At 39.8% G+C, this 19,212-nt stretch overlaps 1 protein-coding gene across 1 annotated transcript in view; it reads right to left on the bottom strand.

The window, feature by feature from the left end:
* Positions 1-13,887: 13,887 nt before the first annotated feature.
* MTMR7 (myotubularin related protein 7) overlaps positions 13,888-19,212 on the bottom strand; it is a 276,881-nt gene continuing 271,556 nt past the window's right edge. The window contains exon 14 of the mRNA XM_085642011.1: positions 13,888-18,305. Within this exon, the coding sequence (XP_085498137.1) occupies positions 17,943-18,305 (363 nt within the window). The 3' untranslated portion in view covers positions 13,888-17,942. The remainder of the gene's footprint in view (positions 18,306-19,212) is intronic.

The raw sequence follows: 19,212 nt of genomic DNA, 5'->3' as shown, positions 1-19,212 counted from the left end.
AAGGTCTTTGGAGCCAAAGTCCACTGGTTGCTGAAGATATTATTAGTACAACACTTTAACACAGCCCATGATGTGGCCTTACTGTCACTTTTGGGGTGGGATGACTTCACCTACCAGCGTGCGAGAAACAATTCCAGATCCAGTTTGGTGCATAATTGAGGAATCTGCAGTTAGACTGAGTATTCACGTGAAGGTAAGTAACTAGTTTGTTTAGGTTAATAAAAACACCTATTACTTCAGGAATAGAACTTCGGGATAAGACTCACTCTGGCAGAAGGCCACAGCAGGGTCCAGGGCAGGTCCAGTTGGAATTGGTCAGGAGGGAAATTGCAGGAAAGATCTCTTGTAGCTTGTGTCCCTGGAGCTTGGACATAAGGTCACTCTTCTGACCCTGGAAGGTCATTTCTTTGTCCTACGATAGAGAGAATAGGTCCAGTCTCAGTACCCAAACAGCAGGTCTAGTCCTCTTCTGATCTTCCTCAGGTCCAGTAGTGTTCTGAGGAGGTTACTGTGGATGCAACATGTATGCCTGGCACTAGCCTGTTGTGAATTGAAGGAGTGACTCCTGGCCAGTTTCTAACAAATAGGGTAAGGTTCCCAGGGGTAACTTACCCACTTCAGCAGCATTTCATGCGTGCCCTATAGCAAACAATCCCACAGTGCCCCTCTCTGCCGAAATCAAAGATGGTAAAACGCTTCTTTCTTTTTGCAGGCCTGTGTGCTCACCCCAGTAGGCTAGGGAAATTATCAACTCCTCCTCTGTGGTCACTTCAAACAAGTTCTGGGGGCAATTCCCTCCCCACTAACTGGGGAAACATAAAAGGGGCCTATGCAGGTGCAATCAGACATCTGTCCGAGACAGGGAGGCCCGTTTGAAGTTAATTAAGTTCCTCGACACTGATCAAATGGTCATCCTGCCAGAGGAGAAGAAACAGCTCTCCACACACAACCCTTTGTCTTATGCTCTAGAGCAGTTTTAGTTTTTAAACCTAATTCAGGGATAAATAATCGGAGGGCTGCAGCTGGAGGCTAAAGCAAATTAGCTTCCATTGATTTTAGGTAGGGAAAAGGTAACTTTTGTTTTAATTGATTTTATTGAAAGAAACTATAAACAAACACAATTACATTCCCATTGTCAAGTGTTTTCTTACATGAGTTATCACTTCTCAAGCATAAGTGTCCAATAGAACAGAAACTTCAACCGGGGATTAGTCATTAGCGGGGGAAAAAAAAGGGCTAGGGAAGGAAAAGAAAGGGGGGAGAGGTTCCATGCGTGTGCTCTGTGTGTCTTACTACATTCGCTATGCTTGTGGGGTGCAACAGCTTTTCTCTGTAACGGTCATTGAGGTGTTGATCAGTTCATAGATAGTTCGGACCGTATCGGATATGATTAGGAATGCGTATAGCTCTAGGGTGCTAGTGTGTCATCTGGCTGCGGGGGAGTAGCCGGTGCAAATCCTGTTGGTCTCGGCTGGTGCATGGGAGAGGGATCTAGGGAGGACTGCTGTGTCTGCTGCAGATAGCAGCGGTAAACGTGCCATATGTCTTTGGGTCGTAAAGTCAGGGGCTGGAGTGTTGCATATACTTCGGTTTGCATATCACGATATGACATGCTTCAAAGCCATGCTACTTTCATAGGATTATGTTTGGCGCCCCGACGTATAGTGATTTCTCTTTTCGCTAGCAGCAATGCTATGGCAATAAACCTGCGGTAGCAGAGTTTTATACTATCGTTTATTCCCAGCAAAGCAGGTTTTGGAGAGGGGAGAAGCGGCATAGAAAAGGGTGAGTCCATGTACGTTGAGTTCCTCCAGGTGGGTTGTGGAGATCAAGTGGGTCAAGTCCTCTAGGTGAAAGTTGAGGTCGCAGAGTCAGATAAAGGAGCTGGACATGAGGAGCAGTGGGGTGATGAGGTTTAAGAGGGTCAAGCTGAAGCCAGGTTGAGGGCTCAAAGGGGTTTAGCCAAGCACCGTCTTGGGCTGCGATGGATGTTTAGCGGACCCGGGGTCCTGACACTGGGCACAGGTGGGTGAAGAGACTTGTTTTGGTGTACTAGTTGTGTGTCCACTCAGCATGTCCATGCTGTGGCCACCATTAAGAGGCTTATGGGGGAAGAGAGGGAGATCCTTGATCGTTTCTGCAAGGTGCCTCAAGAGATTGATATAAGCAGTTGGATGGGAGAGGAGGAGCTGCACACCAGGCATCACCACTCAGCATTGCCTGGCCCACGATCCACTATACTCAGGACTGCCTAGGTCAATCACTCCCCTTGAATGAGGGGTGAGGGAATGTAAACCACAGCAGCCTCCCTCCTTGCTCCTGTGTCTCCTCACCTCAAGATCTGCCTTCTTGTTGGATTGTGCCCCCAAGCTTATGGGGGTTCCACACAGAGGCATCTATTAGGTGGTCATCTTTTAGTTAAGAGGTTTTTATTTCTTTAAATGTTAAAAATCTTTTGCTGACTCATGCAAAATTAGAAAGTACTTTTATGTTCTGCCTTTTTTCTATTCCCAGAATGTAGCAAGGCTTTAAATTACTTACCTATCTGTGTATTTCAGGGCAGTGTGTGTTGGTACCACAAATGTATGCAGGTGCCATATGGAGGGCTCTCCTATCCATCTTTGGGTGTCCCTGCCCATGTGAGCTCCTTTTTTTCTGCTGAGGCTAATGGATCAGAACGTACTTCCCTTACACTCAGTGAATTCTTAATCTGTTGCCCTCTCACTGATACTGTGGTATTCTATAAAGTGATTTATTGTTTACTTTTCAGTTTTTCTTGTATGGCATGTCTTTTTAATTACATTTACTAATTCTTGTTCTCTTTCCCAGGCTAAGAATGTAATATGATGGGTATGTTATTGAGTTTGCAAAGGAGAATCTAAAGCTGACAATTATATGAGTTGTATATTTGCCTTCACTTCCTCTCAGTGGGCTTTTCCTGCTACAACTAAAGTATATATTTTAATTACCTCTTGGACCCTTGTATTCTTTCTGCAGCAGATCTCATTTGTGTTCTTAGTTTTTTTAGCCTGCTGCTTTCTCCACTATATTGTCTCAACTTGTGTAGCTTCAAGCCAGACTGATTATACCCCTGACCATCTGCAGCATTTGCCTACAATGCCTCTGCATCTGGTCCTTAGGTATAGGTTATTCGGTGCACAACTGCATGCTAACATAGATACAAGGTCTTTCAGGAACAACTTGACTTGCATGCAAAGTAATGTTGCAGCTATTACACAGAAGATGTTGGATTTCATGATTAGAAAGAAGCAGATGGAGTGTACACGGTTACTTACTGCCTCGTCTCCCGCTTGAAGAATTGCCCATGACCCATACCAGGAGTGCCAGTTGCTAGTGGTAATGTGTTTAGCATTTTGTCATTCGAAGTGCTTGCACTCACCATTACCTTGCTCAGAATTATTTTGCTGTGTAGGTCCTCCCTCCTCTGGTTATAACACATCTAATATGTCTCCATACCTTTTCAGCCAGGCACCAATGTACAATTGAGGTTACACATTTCTCAGTGAGACTTTCATACTGAAAATAAATCTGCCTGTAAATTCAAACTGCAATATCCAGGACAAAGAACATTTGCATATTTAGTCTATAGTATATTGTTGGAAGTAATTACCAAAGAGACAAAGAAGGTTCCAGTTGCTGGTTTATTGGCCATCCACTCTCCTCAAAAACACAGGCCATCACCAACATTTTAAGTCAAGCTCTAAAGGGAGATTCCAAGGAGAAAGGAGGTAGAGAGGTGGCAGGGAATGACCAAAGGAAAGGAAAAGGAAGATTATAACACACCTCCCTTGTTTACCTAATGAAAAACATTGTTACATTTGACAACTTTGTCACAACTCCACAACTGTCCATTCTCAACGAGTACCACATTGTTGAAGGTTTTGGAAACACGACAAGGAGGGTAGAATTTACACTCCTCTTGACCTGCACCATGTCACCTACCCTCCACTTGAGAGCTTTGACTCCATTTTTATTGTCTTACCACTTCTTATACTTGGTTTGGTGATGTTCAACCGTTTTACCAAACTCCTTGGAATTAAAATCCACAACCCTACCACCACCCAACCTACTGAGGTTGAACTCTGTGCAGGGTTATCATCTCCTGAGGTCAACAAAAGGGGAAACCCCAGATATGAGATTAGGTGAGGTGTGGTACGCCCATAAACAGTCACAGAAGGATGATTCTACTTCATGACTATTAGCTATAGCTAACTGTAAGTGATCTTTTATTAGTCTATTGGTCCTCTCGACTAGGCCGTTGGCCTTGGGGCAATAGAGAGCAGTTTTTTCATGTTTGATGTTCAAATTAGTTAAAAAGTAATTCATCAGTTGCGATGTGAACTGTACTCCATTGTCGGTGACAAGGGAAGATGGCACAATGAGGCTTTGCGTGTGGACTTAGATTTATCGCTTCTGGCACAACTGTGACAGTCCTTCACTAGCTGTTCTACCATGGCGTCCATCCTTGGAAACCAGAAGTTCTCTCTAATTCTGTTTTTCGTTATGCTACGCTCCAAGTGATCCTCACGTGCCAATCCCATAATTCTTTTCCTCAGACTTTCAGGGGGTACAATTCTATTCTGGAGGTACACTTTCTCTCCTATGGTGCTCAATTCGTACTTTACCTCCCAGAAGTCTTTGATAACTTCATCGACTTCACTGCGCTTGTTGGGCCACCCTTTCACCATTATCTCTTTAAGCCTGCACAAACCTTTGTCTTCTTCCATTCTTCTTCCGCGAGGGCAGGGTCTGTTATAGCCATGATAGGACTATCTAGCATTTCCTCTGGCAGTCTTTGTAAAGGTGTTCTGGACAGAAAATCGGCAATTTTGTTGTCATCACCTGGGACATATTCCACTTTGAAACTGAAGTTTAAGGCCCAGAACCCATTTGCAAATGCGGGGTGTAGTGTATATATAAAGGTGAGAGTCTTGTGGTCTGTGCGAATGGTAAAATTCAAACCCCAAAGAAAAAAACTTGAAGTGTTTCACTGCCCAGAAACACACCAGAGCCTCCTCTTCAATGACCAAGTAGTGAATCTCAGCCTTTGAAAGACACCGGGATGCAAAGGCAATGCTATTTTCTTCCTTGCCGTTCCTTTGAGAAAAGGGGTCTCCCAGTCCTTTGTTGGATGTGTCTGTAGTGAGAATGGTGTTTTTTTGGGGATCAAAAGTACCTAGCGCTGGGGAGTTTATGATTTCTTCTTTGAGTGCATCCACCATGCGGATAACATATATATTTTGCATACTATTAGGAAAGTACAATTCTTACAAATGCAAGATGTTGCTCTAAAAAAAAGTAACCATCATTCAAAAATGCTAAAGAGATCTCATAAGGAAGTCACTTTACCAGATATTTATTGCATAATTATTTTGTGTGTAACATTGCAACCTTCATTTAAATACATGAAAACTCAAAGAAAGTACCAGCAAAAATCACCGGCAATATGATTGTGGAAACAAGCTATTTCATGTTGACAATCTCACAAGCTAGATAACCTAAGATATATTATTTCACATATAGCTAAGATCTGACACATAACCTTTGTGGGTAAATTTAAAAGCATAGATATATACATCATTATTTATGTCCAATGCAAAATCTGATTAGACACTTCCCAAGCTTCATCTGAAACAACAATGATTAACTCTCCAGTTCGTTAACCTGCAAAGACCCACATATACTTTATATAATAATGCACTGTACAGTATAGAGAAAATGTTTGATATAATGCAATTCAAACATTACAATAAATAAAGAACAATTTTTGTAAAACTGTTTGGTCTCTTGATACTCCACACGAACATTCAAATCTACAGAAACTGATTTGGATTACTGCATTTCTCTTGTGGTTAGATTTGCGGTTCACAAAGTTGATTGATGAAACCTCTATTAAGCGAAATCATAATTATCATATAAAGTGTGAGGTTTACTCAACATATAACAAAGAAGTGAACCAGTAATGATCCTAGATTTTTTATTTAAAAGTGCTGTAAAAACATACTTAACTCGGGTTATTCTGAGTGACCACGGCAATCATTTTACACAGCATCAAGATACAATGTTAATTGTTCAGACCAAAAGTTTCCAGACGTTGCACTACTCTAGACATTGAACCAATGAAAAGGCTGGGTTCACATCAATTTGTATTAATTTGCACTCTTGTGGTGTCAAAGCTGAATACGTTGAATGGGATTAAGGGAACTTAAACCTCTCTTCCATGGAGGTCAAACGTAATACACAATTTCTTAATGATGTGTTTTTAAAGTTTCATGAAAACACATTCTACTTTCCCCTTTCATTTGGCTGCTCCATGAGAATGACAAGTTTGTAATGTAATTATCTTTGCAATGGTGACTTTTACATGTAATCAAATATTTTGCTATAAGCATTGTAACTTTTCCACAAATTATAACACAATACAGTGCTCATTAAATTGAGTCCTTTTGCCAAATCAGAGAAGAGTCATCTTTTATCTTGCACTCCATTAGTTTAATTCATTGTTTTCTTAGCTCAACACATACTGAACAAAATCTTAGCAGCTATCCTCCCAGTGAATGATGCCTGTTAATGAATGGAGAAATGACTATCATATTCCAATGAAAAACACATTTCATAAAATTGTAACATTAACAAGAATGTTATCACATAGAACACTAATATGGTAATAAAAGCAATAAGAAAGTGACTTTTGCTAGTGTTTATGGTCCTTGCGAAGAACAGTGGTGCTTAGTTTTTAAACAAACAAATAAAACCTACATCAAAAATACATTAAAATAAATAAGTACAAAAATAAAACTATAACATTTTTTTAAAAAGGAGTCACATCTTGTTGTAGCAGCAGCTTTCAATGTAAACAAATCAACTGTTAGATGGAAGTAAACATTTTCATAGGTTTTGTTTTTAACTGTAATTTTTCTTTTAAACACCTGTAAGGGTCAGAAGATAAATAAGCTTTTGGAGGGTCGTCTATTAAGGATGTCAGAATAGCATTCTACACATTCAAAACATCTTTTTGTTCTGTCAGTTTCTGCAACTGCTTGTGTGCTTGATCCTGCATCTTAATAAAACAACATGAGACTAAATATGTTGAACGGTTTGATATTCGCAGAACTATTTAAAGTAGGTCAGTTTCATATGCTATTATAAATGATCAAATTCACTTAAAGCAATAGGCGTTGTAGAGTACAGAGAATAAATTAAACTCTGTTTTAGTAACTAAATGAGAGAACTGTATAAGTTAAGCACTTACTTTTGGTTTCTCTATTGTAAAAGACCAAAACTGTATACTAACCAGGACTGGTATCACAGGAGGCTCGCAAAAGCTTTGAGTAATAAAAATGATGGAACAACTTCCTGAGACTATAACTTGATGCATGCCTAATAGAAAATTTAAAAAACTTTGCTTGTGGTTTTCTATCATCAATAATATAACATGCCTGGAACTTTTTCTTAATCTAATGGATCTTGTTAGTTATCTGACTCTTCACCATAACATTAATTTACAGCTAAACAATTTAAGTAAAACTGCTAATTGATGACTGTAACTTAACGTCTTCATAACTGAACCATACCGATACAAACTGGTTCTACTACCTCATTCAAACTATGCCCTCTTGTACCGCTTGTGTTTTCATGTTTTTTCCTCACCCCTATCGTTCATGTAGTCAATAAACCCAAACTATAAGTTGAAGTTATAAAACTTCTAATATAAGCTAGAAGTGGTTTAGGTTACGCCACCGCCAGGAAATTATAAATATGTCTATTGCCACAAAATTGAAACATATTTTAGGGAAACAAATGCATTTTTAAGCAGATGCAACACCAATGGTGTGAACTGCATGGAGATCTTCCAAACAAACACAGTCACTGATTAAAATGTGTTTACATGAATCCCCCTCCTAATGACAGGAGCAAGCAAAAGAGCCCACAATAGACCTAAATTGAAACAATTGATCTATGTTTAAGTTGCACATATAATCCTAAAAATGATGTAAAGGCCAGCATTAAGGAATAAATATTCACAAACCTCTTGTTGAAGCTAGTCCTCGTTTTTCCAAAGGACATCTAATTTTGTTCCCCAATACACAAACAACTCCGTCATAATGGGAGTTAGGTCTGCTGTCCCTTCTGCTCCAGATACCGAAGCATATGGTGGAATAATTTCAAGCTATTGGTTGTGTTCCAGATCTAGACTGTGGCACGAGCAGATCAGAAATGAACATAGCAGAGCCAGAGCAGATATGAGAGAAAGAAGCACCACACACCTCACTTTTAAAAAAACCTATTCTTTTGTACGCTCAGGCCTCAGACTTGCTCCCCGCCCACACAGCCTAGGTGATCTATAAAATTTACAATGGCTGCACATTAATAGTGTGCTGTACAATACAGGCCCTGTCCTTGGTTGGGCTGCTGACAGACTCTCCTTTTCCTGCGCTCTACCCCAACCAGATGCACTAATCTGACTTAAACACATCTGTGCTCTCTGAATTGAGCTAAGTCTTAGTACTGATAGGATAGTTCAGGAGGTGAAATACCTACTGTAGAAATCTATTTAGGACTTTATTAAGCAGCCCTCATTATGTGTCCTCAACTGCAGTTCAGGCCCATAGCTGAGGGAGGGTAATTAACAGCCGTTATGGCCTTCAGGAGCGGGCAATAATGCATATTTTTATTTTAGTCACTTTGAGGCCTGCACTCTTTATTCACATGATGTGTTTATCACTGTGGCTTTTTATATGGGACCTTGTAATCGAGAATTATACTCCACAAAAAGCTGTGTCACGTTGAAAGATTCTGCGCTTCCAAACAGTGAAGAGTGCCAGGGACTGTTATCATAATTCTCCTGGTGAGAAGTGGTGCGAGTACCGGCGATTCCCCTACTTTCATCAATACACAAGATTATGTTTCATGGCTGGAGAACATTAGCTCAAATGAATGAAGTCTGAGCAGGAGACACCATGTTCCATTCAAAATGCGACTCATGGAACAAGCAGTTTTTTCATGTTTTCTAGATATGGATGGTTCTGTCTCTCAAAGCTCGGTCTTCTCAGAAGTATGCCTTTTATATGTTAAACGGACAAGTCTAGGCTTAGCCCACTTCTCATCTATCATTTCGCAACAGAGTTGGTTCCTCCATTTGCAGACAAATTATCTCTCAGATGCCCTAGCCAATGGCATGCCCTGTCATTATGACACTGCAAGTTCCACCTCTCCCCTAAACACTTTGGCAGCCTCAGGTGTAGGAAAGCACAATACAGGGGCCACTACATTCCAATATAATTCGCTTCAGTGCACTGCTATAGGCTGCACTGTGATACACCCTTTTTTTTTGGAGATCTGTTGCGGAAAATTATCTAAAGCCTTTATATTCCTTTCCAGGTACGTTGCACATCTACATTGTATGTAGTGATCTAACTGTCCCAGCATACAAAAAGCTACTAACTGAGAAGCCAGGACTGGCTACAGGTGTCACACACTTGGTAGCTCTATGTATGCCACCATTGTCCAAAATAATAATTTTTTACCGTTTACCCTTATATTGAACTTCCTGATTTACATGATAAAATGTGGAGGAGACTTTCACATATGGTCTCTATACAACTCCAAGGAAAAGCCCTGCTGACAATGTTCGAGAACTCCACAAACTATTTGGATTTGTTTTGTACTAATCATGGAATACTTGAAAGAAAAGTTCCAAATTGAATTTGGTTCAGCCAAATGTAGTTTCAAATCCCCTCAACAGCTTACGTATAATTTACATATTCACCAGGGAAGAAGTTTCAGTAAAAGAGTGCCCAAATCATTTGAAATTATTAGTCTTCAGGAAACTAATCTGGATCCACCAATTCCCACACCACCCAACATCTAAATAGGCACTAAGTCCTGATCTTTGTACCACATAAGATGACAATGAAGCATTAGCCCTAAATCCCCTGAAACATTCTTAACTTTCAAATATCGGAGGCAGAGAAAGAGACAGGTCTGTGAACTTATGTGCATGCCTATGTTTGCATGTGTTGGCACTTTAAATCAGACTTGTTGGCTTTGATAGCGCTTGGTTTTTGGGGCAGTGTGGGACTAGAGTGAAAAGAACAAAAGTATATGGCCCCAGTCTTTGTATTTCTAAGTTATAACTGGGGAATTAAGGCATGTGTCCAGAACTGCACATATTGCTGTTCATACTTCTTAGATGTCCTTCACAGGAAATGAAATTTCAGGCCAGTGTAAATCAAATTTGTATCTTGCCTTTGTTGTGAAGTGCAAAAGGATAACAAGATGCAGAATTAACACACCAAGACATGTTAGCATACTGCCAAGCGGCATTGTGTTTTTCGGAGATAGTCAGCAAGTCCTAGCAGTTTGGACAACCGCACACTTCGTGAGGATTTCTTTTTGGTCCCATAGTAACACAATATAAAAAGAGAAGATAGATAACCCAAGATGCTAGTGTTGTGGCTAAAATGGCAAGGCTCGCTAAAGGTGCCAATCAGGAAAATGGCCACTTGGCAGCTATGCCCAAATCCTAATCCTAAAAATAATTGTTAGTATGACTATATCTGAAGGTACCAGATTTGGCAACCTTGGAAGGGTGAAAAGGCGAGTTGGTACTGAGGGGATTGAACTTTATGTTGTGCAAGTTGCACAGGGAGCTCTACAGCAAGCTAGGCCTCTCAAAAGGACACACCATGTGAAATTACAAACCCGGATATTTTTTTTAACTGCCACCTTTAATTGCTTTGGCCAATTTCAAGAAAAAGTGTGCTGAAAATTGCATTTTTTTGCCCAATCTCATTCAAAAGATTTCCTGGGGACTGTGAATTCCCAAAACCCCTTAAGCTAGTAAGGCTTTTCTGTCACACAAGAAAGAATTTTAATATTTAATTAGTTCCCCTACACAATCTGTGAAATTTTAGACAAGTTATATTGAAGGGAAGGTGAGCTATACAACGCACAATTTGGCATCCTTCTTAAGTGCCTACTCTTGGAGGAAGTCAGGTTTCTTGCTTTTCTCACTCGCAAGATCCATATAGTATTTAGCCCCGACCATTTTCAAAGTTCACCTGCCACCACGGAAGAGACACAAGATGGGCACATTTGTATCCAAGGCCATAGGAAGACCTCCAAGCAAACCACATTACAAATATGTACCGCTTTTGCCACTCACTAAAGGCAAGGCCATGCCACAAGTATGGTTACCCTTCTCTGCCTTGCACGAACATTTTAGTGCGGTCACATTTTGTGGAATTAAGCATTCCGATACTTGAGAAATACGGGTTTTTACAAATATTCTAAATGTGTGAATTAATAAAGAAATAACTTACTCTAATGGGCACCCCAGAACTGAATTTTAACAACTATTGGTTTTTTACTTTTTAGGAGTCTGATTACAAGTGGCCTTGTCGGACGCAATAAGTATCAAATCTATTAAAATCTGACACAAGGTGTTTGGGATATATTGAATGCAATAACGATTGCCTATTCTGACTTTTCTGGGAAACAACATGCAGGTGTTGGTGTTTACTGCACCAAAGTCCGCATGTCCAAGTAAACACCAGACTTGTTTCTCTCGTTAAATTTGAGCAGCTTTGACCTGCCATAAATGAAGGGTGCAAACTATCACAGCTCAGCAATTAACATCGCACCACTTACTAATTACGATCCCTGTGCTATTTAACAGGTCACATGTAAAGAGGCGATTAGTATGCTTCAAGTTTGCCATATGCAGACATTAACCTGAACCAACTAAAGTTGTATAGCGCAGTTATTAAATTATTTCTAATTTGAATATAAAACAATTCCATACACTGAGTTGCACACCCGAACTTAAGCCACCAACCACTGCAAGAATACGTTTTAATTTTAAACTAAAAACAATTAGAAACAGTCACAAAATATTCATATTTTTGATATGGTGGCCCCTGAAATTAACATGGTTTTAAAAAATAAAGCAACACAAATGCTTCCGTGCCTGCTGTGGGAATTATAATCAAGATGCTACATAACTGAAGCCGGGAGTGGTGGTTTAAACACAATGGAATGATTAGTAGACAAAAAAAATACCTTTTGCAATTATGCACACCAAGATCCTTACTAATGCCCGTCTCTAGAGCTGCTTTCATTTTATTTATTTTTTTAAACCTTAATGTGGGAAGGAGACATCCCTCTGGTGCTGAAATAGGTAACAATTTAGGTCAGATTCTGCTGTAGCCACAAAACGTAAAGAACAATGGGACAGTGTGCAACAGGAATGAAACGGCAAATATGAAAGGAAATGGATTATTGTTTTCCCCTTATTTTAGAACTTCTAGAAAAGCAAGTGACAAACTGACTCTGAAGGACATGTAATTTATTACACAGCAACCCAAGCATCTTCGTGCTGGGCAGAAGAGTAGTTCATAGATTTGCACGGTTATTAGAGTGGCAGGGGCTGCTCTGTACACATCAAGCATACAGTGAAAGATAAGTCACTGGCATGGTTCTTGGTTTGCTATTTAATATCCATGAGTCCAATGTAACAGTCGAGGACAAATCTGGAACTAAATTTAGAAATAAGTTATGCTTTCTTAATTGACATGCATGACAGCCCCGAAAAGTTGGAAACATCTTTTTTATGATCTTTTATTTAAATGTATAGGTGAATGGTGATGAGTGTTTGAAAAGAGGTACGAGTGCAAGATAAATGTAAAACTTGGATAATGGGCCATCAGTAAGCTGAATAGGGTAGCAGATAACTTTATAAACTTTGAGTAACTTGCCATCCTCTTACTGTTCTTGTGTGGAATGCTTACCAAAAAGTCATCTCTTTAGTGCCACACTATGTTCCCTTATGTGACAGGCACAAAGAATAACTTCCTCAACTAGTATTCAACACAAGCTTAAATAAACATAGGAGAGGTTCTTAGTGAAGAAAACTGATGACAAGACGACACTGCTTCAGGAAAGAAGCATGATGTCATGCAGAACTGTTTCAAAATCCAATATCTTCATTAGAATTCACCCCCCTGGAAATATGGATTTTTTTGGCAGCCTAATTTTGCAATTTGGCAATTTCATTGTGGCAGACCTGCTATCAGTACCTTAAAATGATTCTAGTTAAATGCATGAAGTGAATTTGAGACAAAAAACTCGACAGCTGTCATCTAGGATTACCCAGCATAGAAGAGCTGCAGGAGCAGGTTTCCTACCAGTAGAATGAGAATCAAAGCACAGAAATTGCATTTCACACCAATTGCCAGCATAGAAAAATGCAAGAGAACAAACACAGGATTTAGATTCCAGAAAGGCTATTACCCACATTTACACCTGACTCTGAACAGATCAAGGTTCTGTTTGTGACAATTCTTCGATAGTCTATTTGGGACTCTTGTTAGTAAAGGTCAATGCTAACTTGTATGTCAACCTAAATAAACTCAGTAGTTGTAGGATTGTTTGAGCAAGGTACTCTCCTGAGATCCAAGCTGTGAAAGATTCTACGTACTTTGGAATTGCTGATGTGGTAAAATGACGAGTATCTTTAGAATAGCCTTAACCTTTTAACTGCGGCTGTTGGCCAATTGCCATTGGTTGCACTACCTCCCCAGGATAGGTGTGGGCCACTGCTCTGCACCAGAGAGAGTCCTTAATTATTTTTTATACATCAGGATGCTCTGAAAGCCCAGGGTCGGACTGCCTACCAGGCATTTTGGCATGCTGCCGAGCTGGGGGCTGATTTAGTTGATGGGGCACCTGCGTGTGATGAACGAAATTCGTTTTGCTTTATTTTGAAGCACACGCAGGTCGCCATCAACAAAATTAGCCCCCACTGCAGTGACATCAGCCCCCAGCTCGGCAGCATGCCAAAACGCCCGGTAGGCAGTCCGGCCCTGCTTCACCCAACCCCTAAAGCCTCAACAGTCTTTCTGTTCCCCTCTGGGCTAAACCATCCCATCGCAGTGCCAAAGTAGAGAACATTTGATTCTTTTGTGTATTTTTACATTTAAGACAGGAGAGTGTGTCTGACTCCCAAAAGGTTGAATGGCTGCACATTTTGGGCTTGAGTAGGCTGCCACCTGGAAAAACCTACCAGGCCCAGACAGTTCTGCAAACTAGGCATCCAAGGGACTCCAAGGTGGTGTGCATGGATCCCACATCATTTTCTTACACACAATGCTCTGCAGACCTCAAACTTTTTCCTCACATTTCTGTGAGGAAAACATATGTAATCTGTGGGGAACCACAAATGTCCTACCACACAGCATACACCCAAGTCTCCTGATAAAAATGATACCTTACTTGTGTGAGTGAGCCAAGAGATCTTGATACAAAAGGCTTTACGTAGAGTGGTCCATCATAAAAATGTTAGGAAAATGTGTGATTTCAGGCAAAGTTTGAGGGTTGCAGAGCATTGTGGGTGAGAAAACCTCATGGGATCCACGCAAGATAAACCACCCTGGAATCTCATTCTCGTCTAGTTTTAATAAATAGCTGGGTTTCATACCCTTGCAAGGGTGGTGCCACAGTTAAGCCCCAAATACTGCAGCTACCCCTATTGATAACCTATTCACGCAGCACTGTAGGGCCATTTGTGTTGTGGTCTCATTGCCACATATATTGCCACACACACACATATATATATATATATAAATGCCACCCGCATAAGTGATCTACCGATCTTATCGGAGGACATGTGGGAACTCAGGGTGGTGGGGAATTTGTGGCTCCACGCATATTCTATCACTTTCCGTCATCGAAATGAGAGGAAAATGTGTGTTTTTTTTAACCAACATTTAACATTTGCAAGGGCATCTGGGTAAAATTAACTAGTAAAAGCCACACAGGTCATGCACCCCTGTTCTCTTTACTTGTCTAGTTTTTAAAAATGTGCAGGTGTGCTAGGTTTCCCAAGATGCCGGCTGAGCTAGTGCCCAAAATCCACAGCTACCCACTTAGGAAAAAAAAAAAAAGGTTCTGTTTTGAGTGGAAAAATGGCATGTATCCATGTTTTGAGAGGTTTTCCGTCACGGGCACTAGGCATACCCACACAAGTGAGGTACCACTTATCGGGAGACTTAGGGGAATGCTGGGTGGAAGGAAGTTTATAACTCTCCTCAAATTCCAGAACTTTCCATCGAGGAAATTAGTTTTTTTGTCAAGGTTTGCAAGTTATTCAGGATAAAAGTCTGGTGAGAGCCACACAAGTCACCCCACCCAAGATTTCCTAAGGTGTCTAGTTTTCAAAAATGTGCAAGTTGCCTGCTGATCTAGGACACAAAATCCAAAGCTACAAACTTTGCAGTTGCGGGCAGTAGGTCTACCTTCACAAGTGAGGTTGCATTTTTGTAGGGAGACTTGGGGGAATGCTGGGTGGAAGGCAGTTTGAGGCTCCCCATATATTTCACCATATGAATGGGTCTCTACTCGGTACACAATGAAAAACCATTGTACGGTGCAGCTCAATTGTTTACTCTGGTTACCTTGGGTTCTTGGAGAACCTACAAACTCTATGTATCTTCACAACTAGAACGGTCTTGCGGATATAATGGTATATTGCTTTTTTAAATCAGCCATCATGACAAAAAGTAACATATGAAAATGTCACACATGGTCGTTTTTTCCTACTCGTTTTCAATATTTTATTTCAACAGTTTCTTTGGGGAAACCGTGAAGGATATATACATAGGACCTCTTGCTGAATTCAGAATCCGGTCTACTTTTCAGAAATCTAAAGCTTTCCTGGATCATCCATGATTTTCACACTGGTTCGATCACAAACTGGCAGTAGGTTGAGAGCACAAAAAAATAGAAAAAATGGGCTACCTCTTTGAAAAAGGACAACAGTGTGGTTAAAAACTTTGGTTTTTTTCCGCTCTGCATGTTCCTGAACTCTGGGAAAATTGTGACTAGCACAGCATACCATTTGTTTATTCAATTTTTAAAGAAAAACCTGACACTTTTTTCCGGCGCACTTTTTCCTATTTTTCCACAAAACACTTAAACTTTAGCTACATTTTTCCTATTTTCTCAGTCCCCTTGAAAGGAATCCACAACCCCTGGGTACCTTAAGCATTCTCAGGATGTTCGAAAAAAGGAATAAATTCTGGCATGGATACCATTTGTGGAAAAAAAGTTATGGAGCTCTGAGCACTACCCCAAATAGCCAAAAAATGGCTCAGCACTGGGGAAGGTGGTCCAATCAGTAGTCAAATCCTTCCTCAATTGTACACTGTTTAAAGCATATTTCTATTAGAAGCATAAACAACAAGATACTCCATATTGTTCCTTGCCCAAGACACATAAAAAAGGTGCTAGATCAGCCTAATATTAAGTTTAAAAAAATTCTATATTACAATTTTAATTCTTGGGAACAGTACTAGCAACTTTAGAGAAATTAAGTTTGGATTTGCGGCTAATCACTTAGTTGTAAACAAAATACGTTCGCTGTATATAAAATGGACTAAAGACAGCAGAGCACTTGTACCTAATCAGATCACATCTGCCTGAAATGGGTGATGATGTTTTTCAAAGGTACATCTTTATACCCTGAGCAATTTCAACGCTGTTCTTAAATGACTTTAGTGAGCTGGATTCAAAGTGCTTCTTCTAGAAAATTAGATGTCATTTACCATTAAATACCATGGGAATCCTTTGGTCCTCTTGGATTGCATCTGTAGCCTCCCTTATAACAGTTGCTCACTTTCCTGTTGGGAGAGTATCCAAAAGGATACCTTTACTTTCTAATGTAAAAATATGGGGGATTATTTTCAGAGCTCAGCTACAAAAGGAAGTCATAAAGACACTTGACTAGGTCTAAGCTTAAATTTAGGGTAATTTTCAGACTACATGCCGTTCACAATTGATTCTACAACCCTTACTCAGATTGCATGACTGAATAGTACAGATTCCTAGGAGCAGTAGTGGAATTAGTTTGTAAATGTCACATTTGTACAAATAAGGTCACTTTTTTACATCAACACATATATAATTATAATGCAAAAGTGCCACAGCTTATATGTACAATTGGCTTTGGGAATCAGCCCAAAGTTTGATTATATCTTGTTCTGTTCATCTCTGCTTTTAGAGGCAGGATCATTTTCAAAGGCATAAAACATATTTGATGCTTTACTCTGAGAATACACCCGGTCTGGTAACTGTTCAACATTCCTACTTCTGTGGACTAGGAGCATTATTCTCATGGGTTCCATTTTGAGGTTAGTCCATTTACAAAATGCTAGAAAGAACACATTCAATTTGAACAAGTTACTATTGCCTATAAAGCTTTGATATGAGGAAAGGACTGGAGTGCGCAAAAGAATTAGCATTTACCATGTGATAATAATTGACTTTTAGGATACTTCATGTCCCAATGTTAGAAATAAAGAAGGAATATCATTAAGTATTTAAGAGACTAATGCAAATATTTGCATTTCCATCACTGATAGAATGGATCAGTCATAATTAAAATATCCTTATGCAATAGTACAGTATATTTGTTTTGTAGCATTATTTTTCTTGTCTTATGGTTTAATACGAGGTGTATTCTTATGATTAAAATATAAAATATAATGTAAAATGTATGTTCCTTACACATTTATGGACAGTAAATAAAAAATACTTGTGAATCTACAATAGTGAAACAACTAGTGTGTGTAAATATATATATATATATATATATATATATATATATATACACACATACATACACACACGTCTATCTGCTTCGGAGAATTTAAAAACCATGAACATTGTTAACACATATTGATATTTCCAGACAACAGATTTCACAGTATTTGAGGGTAAACGATATTGTAATTATGGCATTTGCCAAATAAAATCCAAAGTCTCACGTGACACTTTACATGGTACGGCAGTGGCACCATCCTGGGCTTGGAATCTGTGCGTATGCTAAAACTTCAGTCTTTACGCTGAACTGTTTGACAATCTTATGCAGTGAGAAAAACAGCTTCATCAGAATCTGGATCTTTGCCACTGTCTTCACTGGGTAAAGAGTCACCGCCACTCGGGGATCTACAGCTTAAGTCCTCCACACCAGACTCCTGGTCGCTGTTTCCAGAGAGTTCCAGGTCAGAGCATTTGCAGTGTTCAGGTGCCAAAAGCAGTGCTGGAGCTTCCTCGCCTTGTGAAGGGCTACGGGATGGGAATGATTTTGGACAACCGCTATAATCCTGCGGGGTATTGGCTAAAATATTGTTTGAAGTAGAAAGGACTAGTTGCTTTCCGCCATTTTGCTGGCTGCTCTTAACTTTTGTATGATTTACTTGAAGCGTTCTCAGAGTAGCCAGTCTCTAGATGGAGAAACAGAAAATAATAAACAAGCACGTAAAACATTTCACAGTAGGATTCTTTAGCATGAAGAGTTAGAAAAACAAGCAATGTTGTTAATTTGTATTTGTGGTATTCCCTTTTGCCTTCAATGCTAACAGAATTATTTCATGTATGAATAAAAGGTCAACACATTCTTCCTAAATTCAAGTTTGCCTATGCAATATGAGATTACATTCTTGATAGTAAAATCCTGGTGAAAACATTTGGAGCTCTGGCCAAACATCACAATTGTTAAATCTGGTAATATCAGTATTTAGTTACACACACAGATGCTACTTTCTTGGCAGAGGACCAACGTTATGTATATCTTCAACTTTATATGCAACCCACTTTTACATCCATCCAATATCTGAGGCAGGATTCCGGGAGTGGCTTCCTGAGGTAATGACACTGGAGCAGAAAATCCTGATGATGCCTAATACATCTTTCCAGGAACTTGTATAGAACCTTGCAAAATATTATAGTGCGGTGTCCTATATAGTGGATTGATTTTGGATCATAGACAATGTTAGACCTGGCAGCCTTAGGTTGGTTGGTCTTCCCCCAAACCTCTTTGCCTTCCTTCTCCATTTATGCTGATCTTGTTCTTGTGTGCAGTTTAAAACTGCTATTTTGATATGGCAAAATAAACCTTTTGCCAGGACTAAACCTTCCTTTTCACATAAATGTCACCCATAGTGTAGGCCCTTTAACAGCCCATAGGGCAGGGTGCAGTGTATTTAAAATGTTGGACATTTATTTTAAAGTTTTACACGTCCTGGTATTTCACTATTGCAAGGTCACCTCTCCATAGGATAACACCGAGCAGTTAGCAATGTTGATTTGGTGTCTAAATAAATGTAATTTATAGCCCTCCTTATTGGTAAA

This window comes from Triturus cristatus, chromosome 2_2, assembly GCF_964204655.1.
Source record: "Triturus cristatus chromosome 2_2, aTriCri1.1, whole genome shotgun sequence".
Lineage (NCBI taxonomy): Eukaryota > Metazoa > Chordata > Amphibia > Caudata > Salamandridae > Triturus > Triturus cristatus.
Note: the sequence above shows the minus strand (reverse complement) of the source record. Positions and strands in the feature narration are given on the sequence as shown.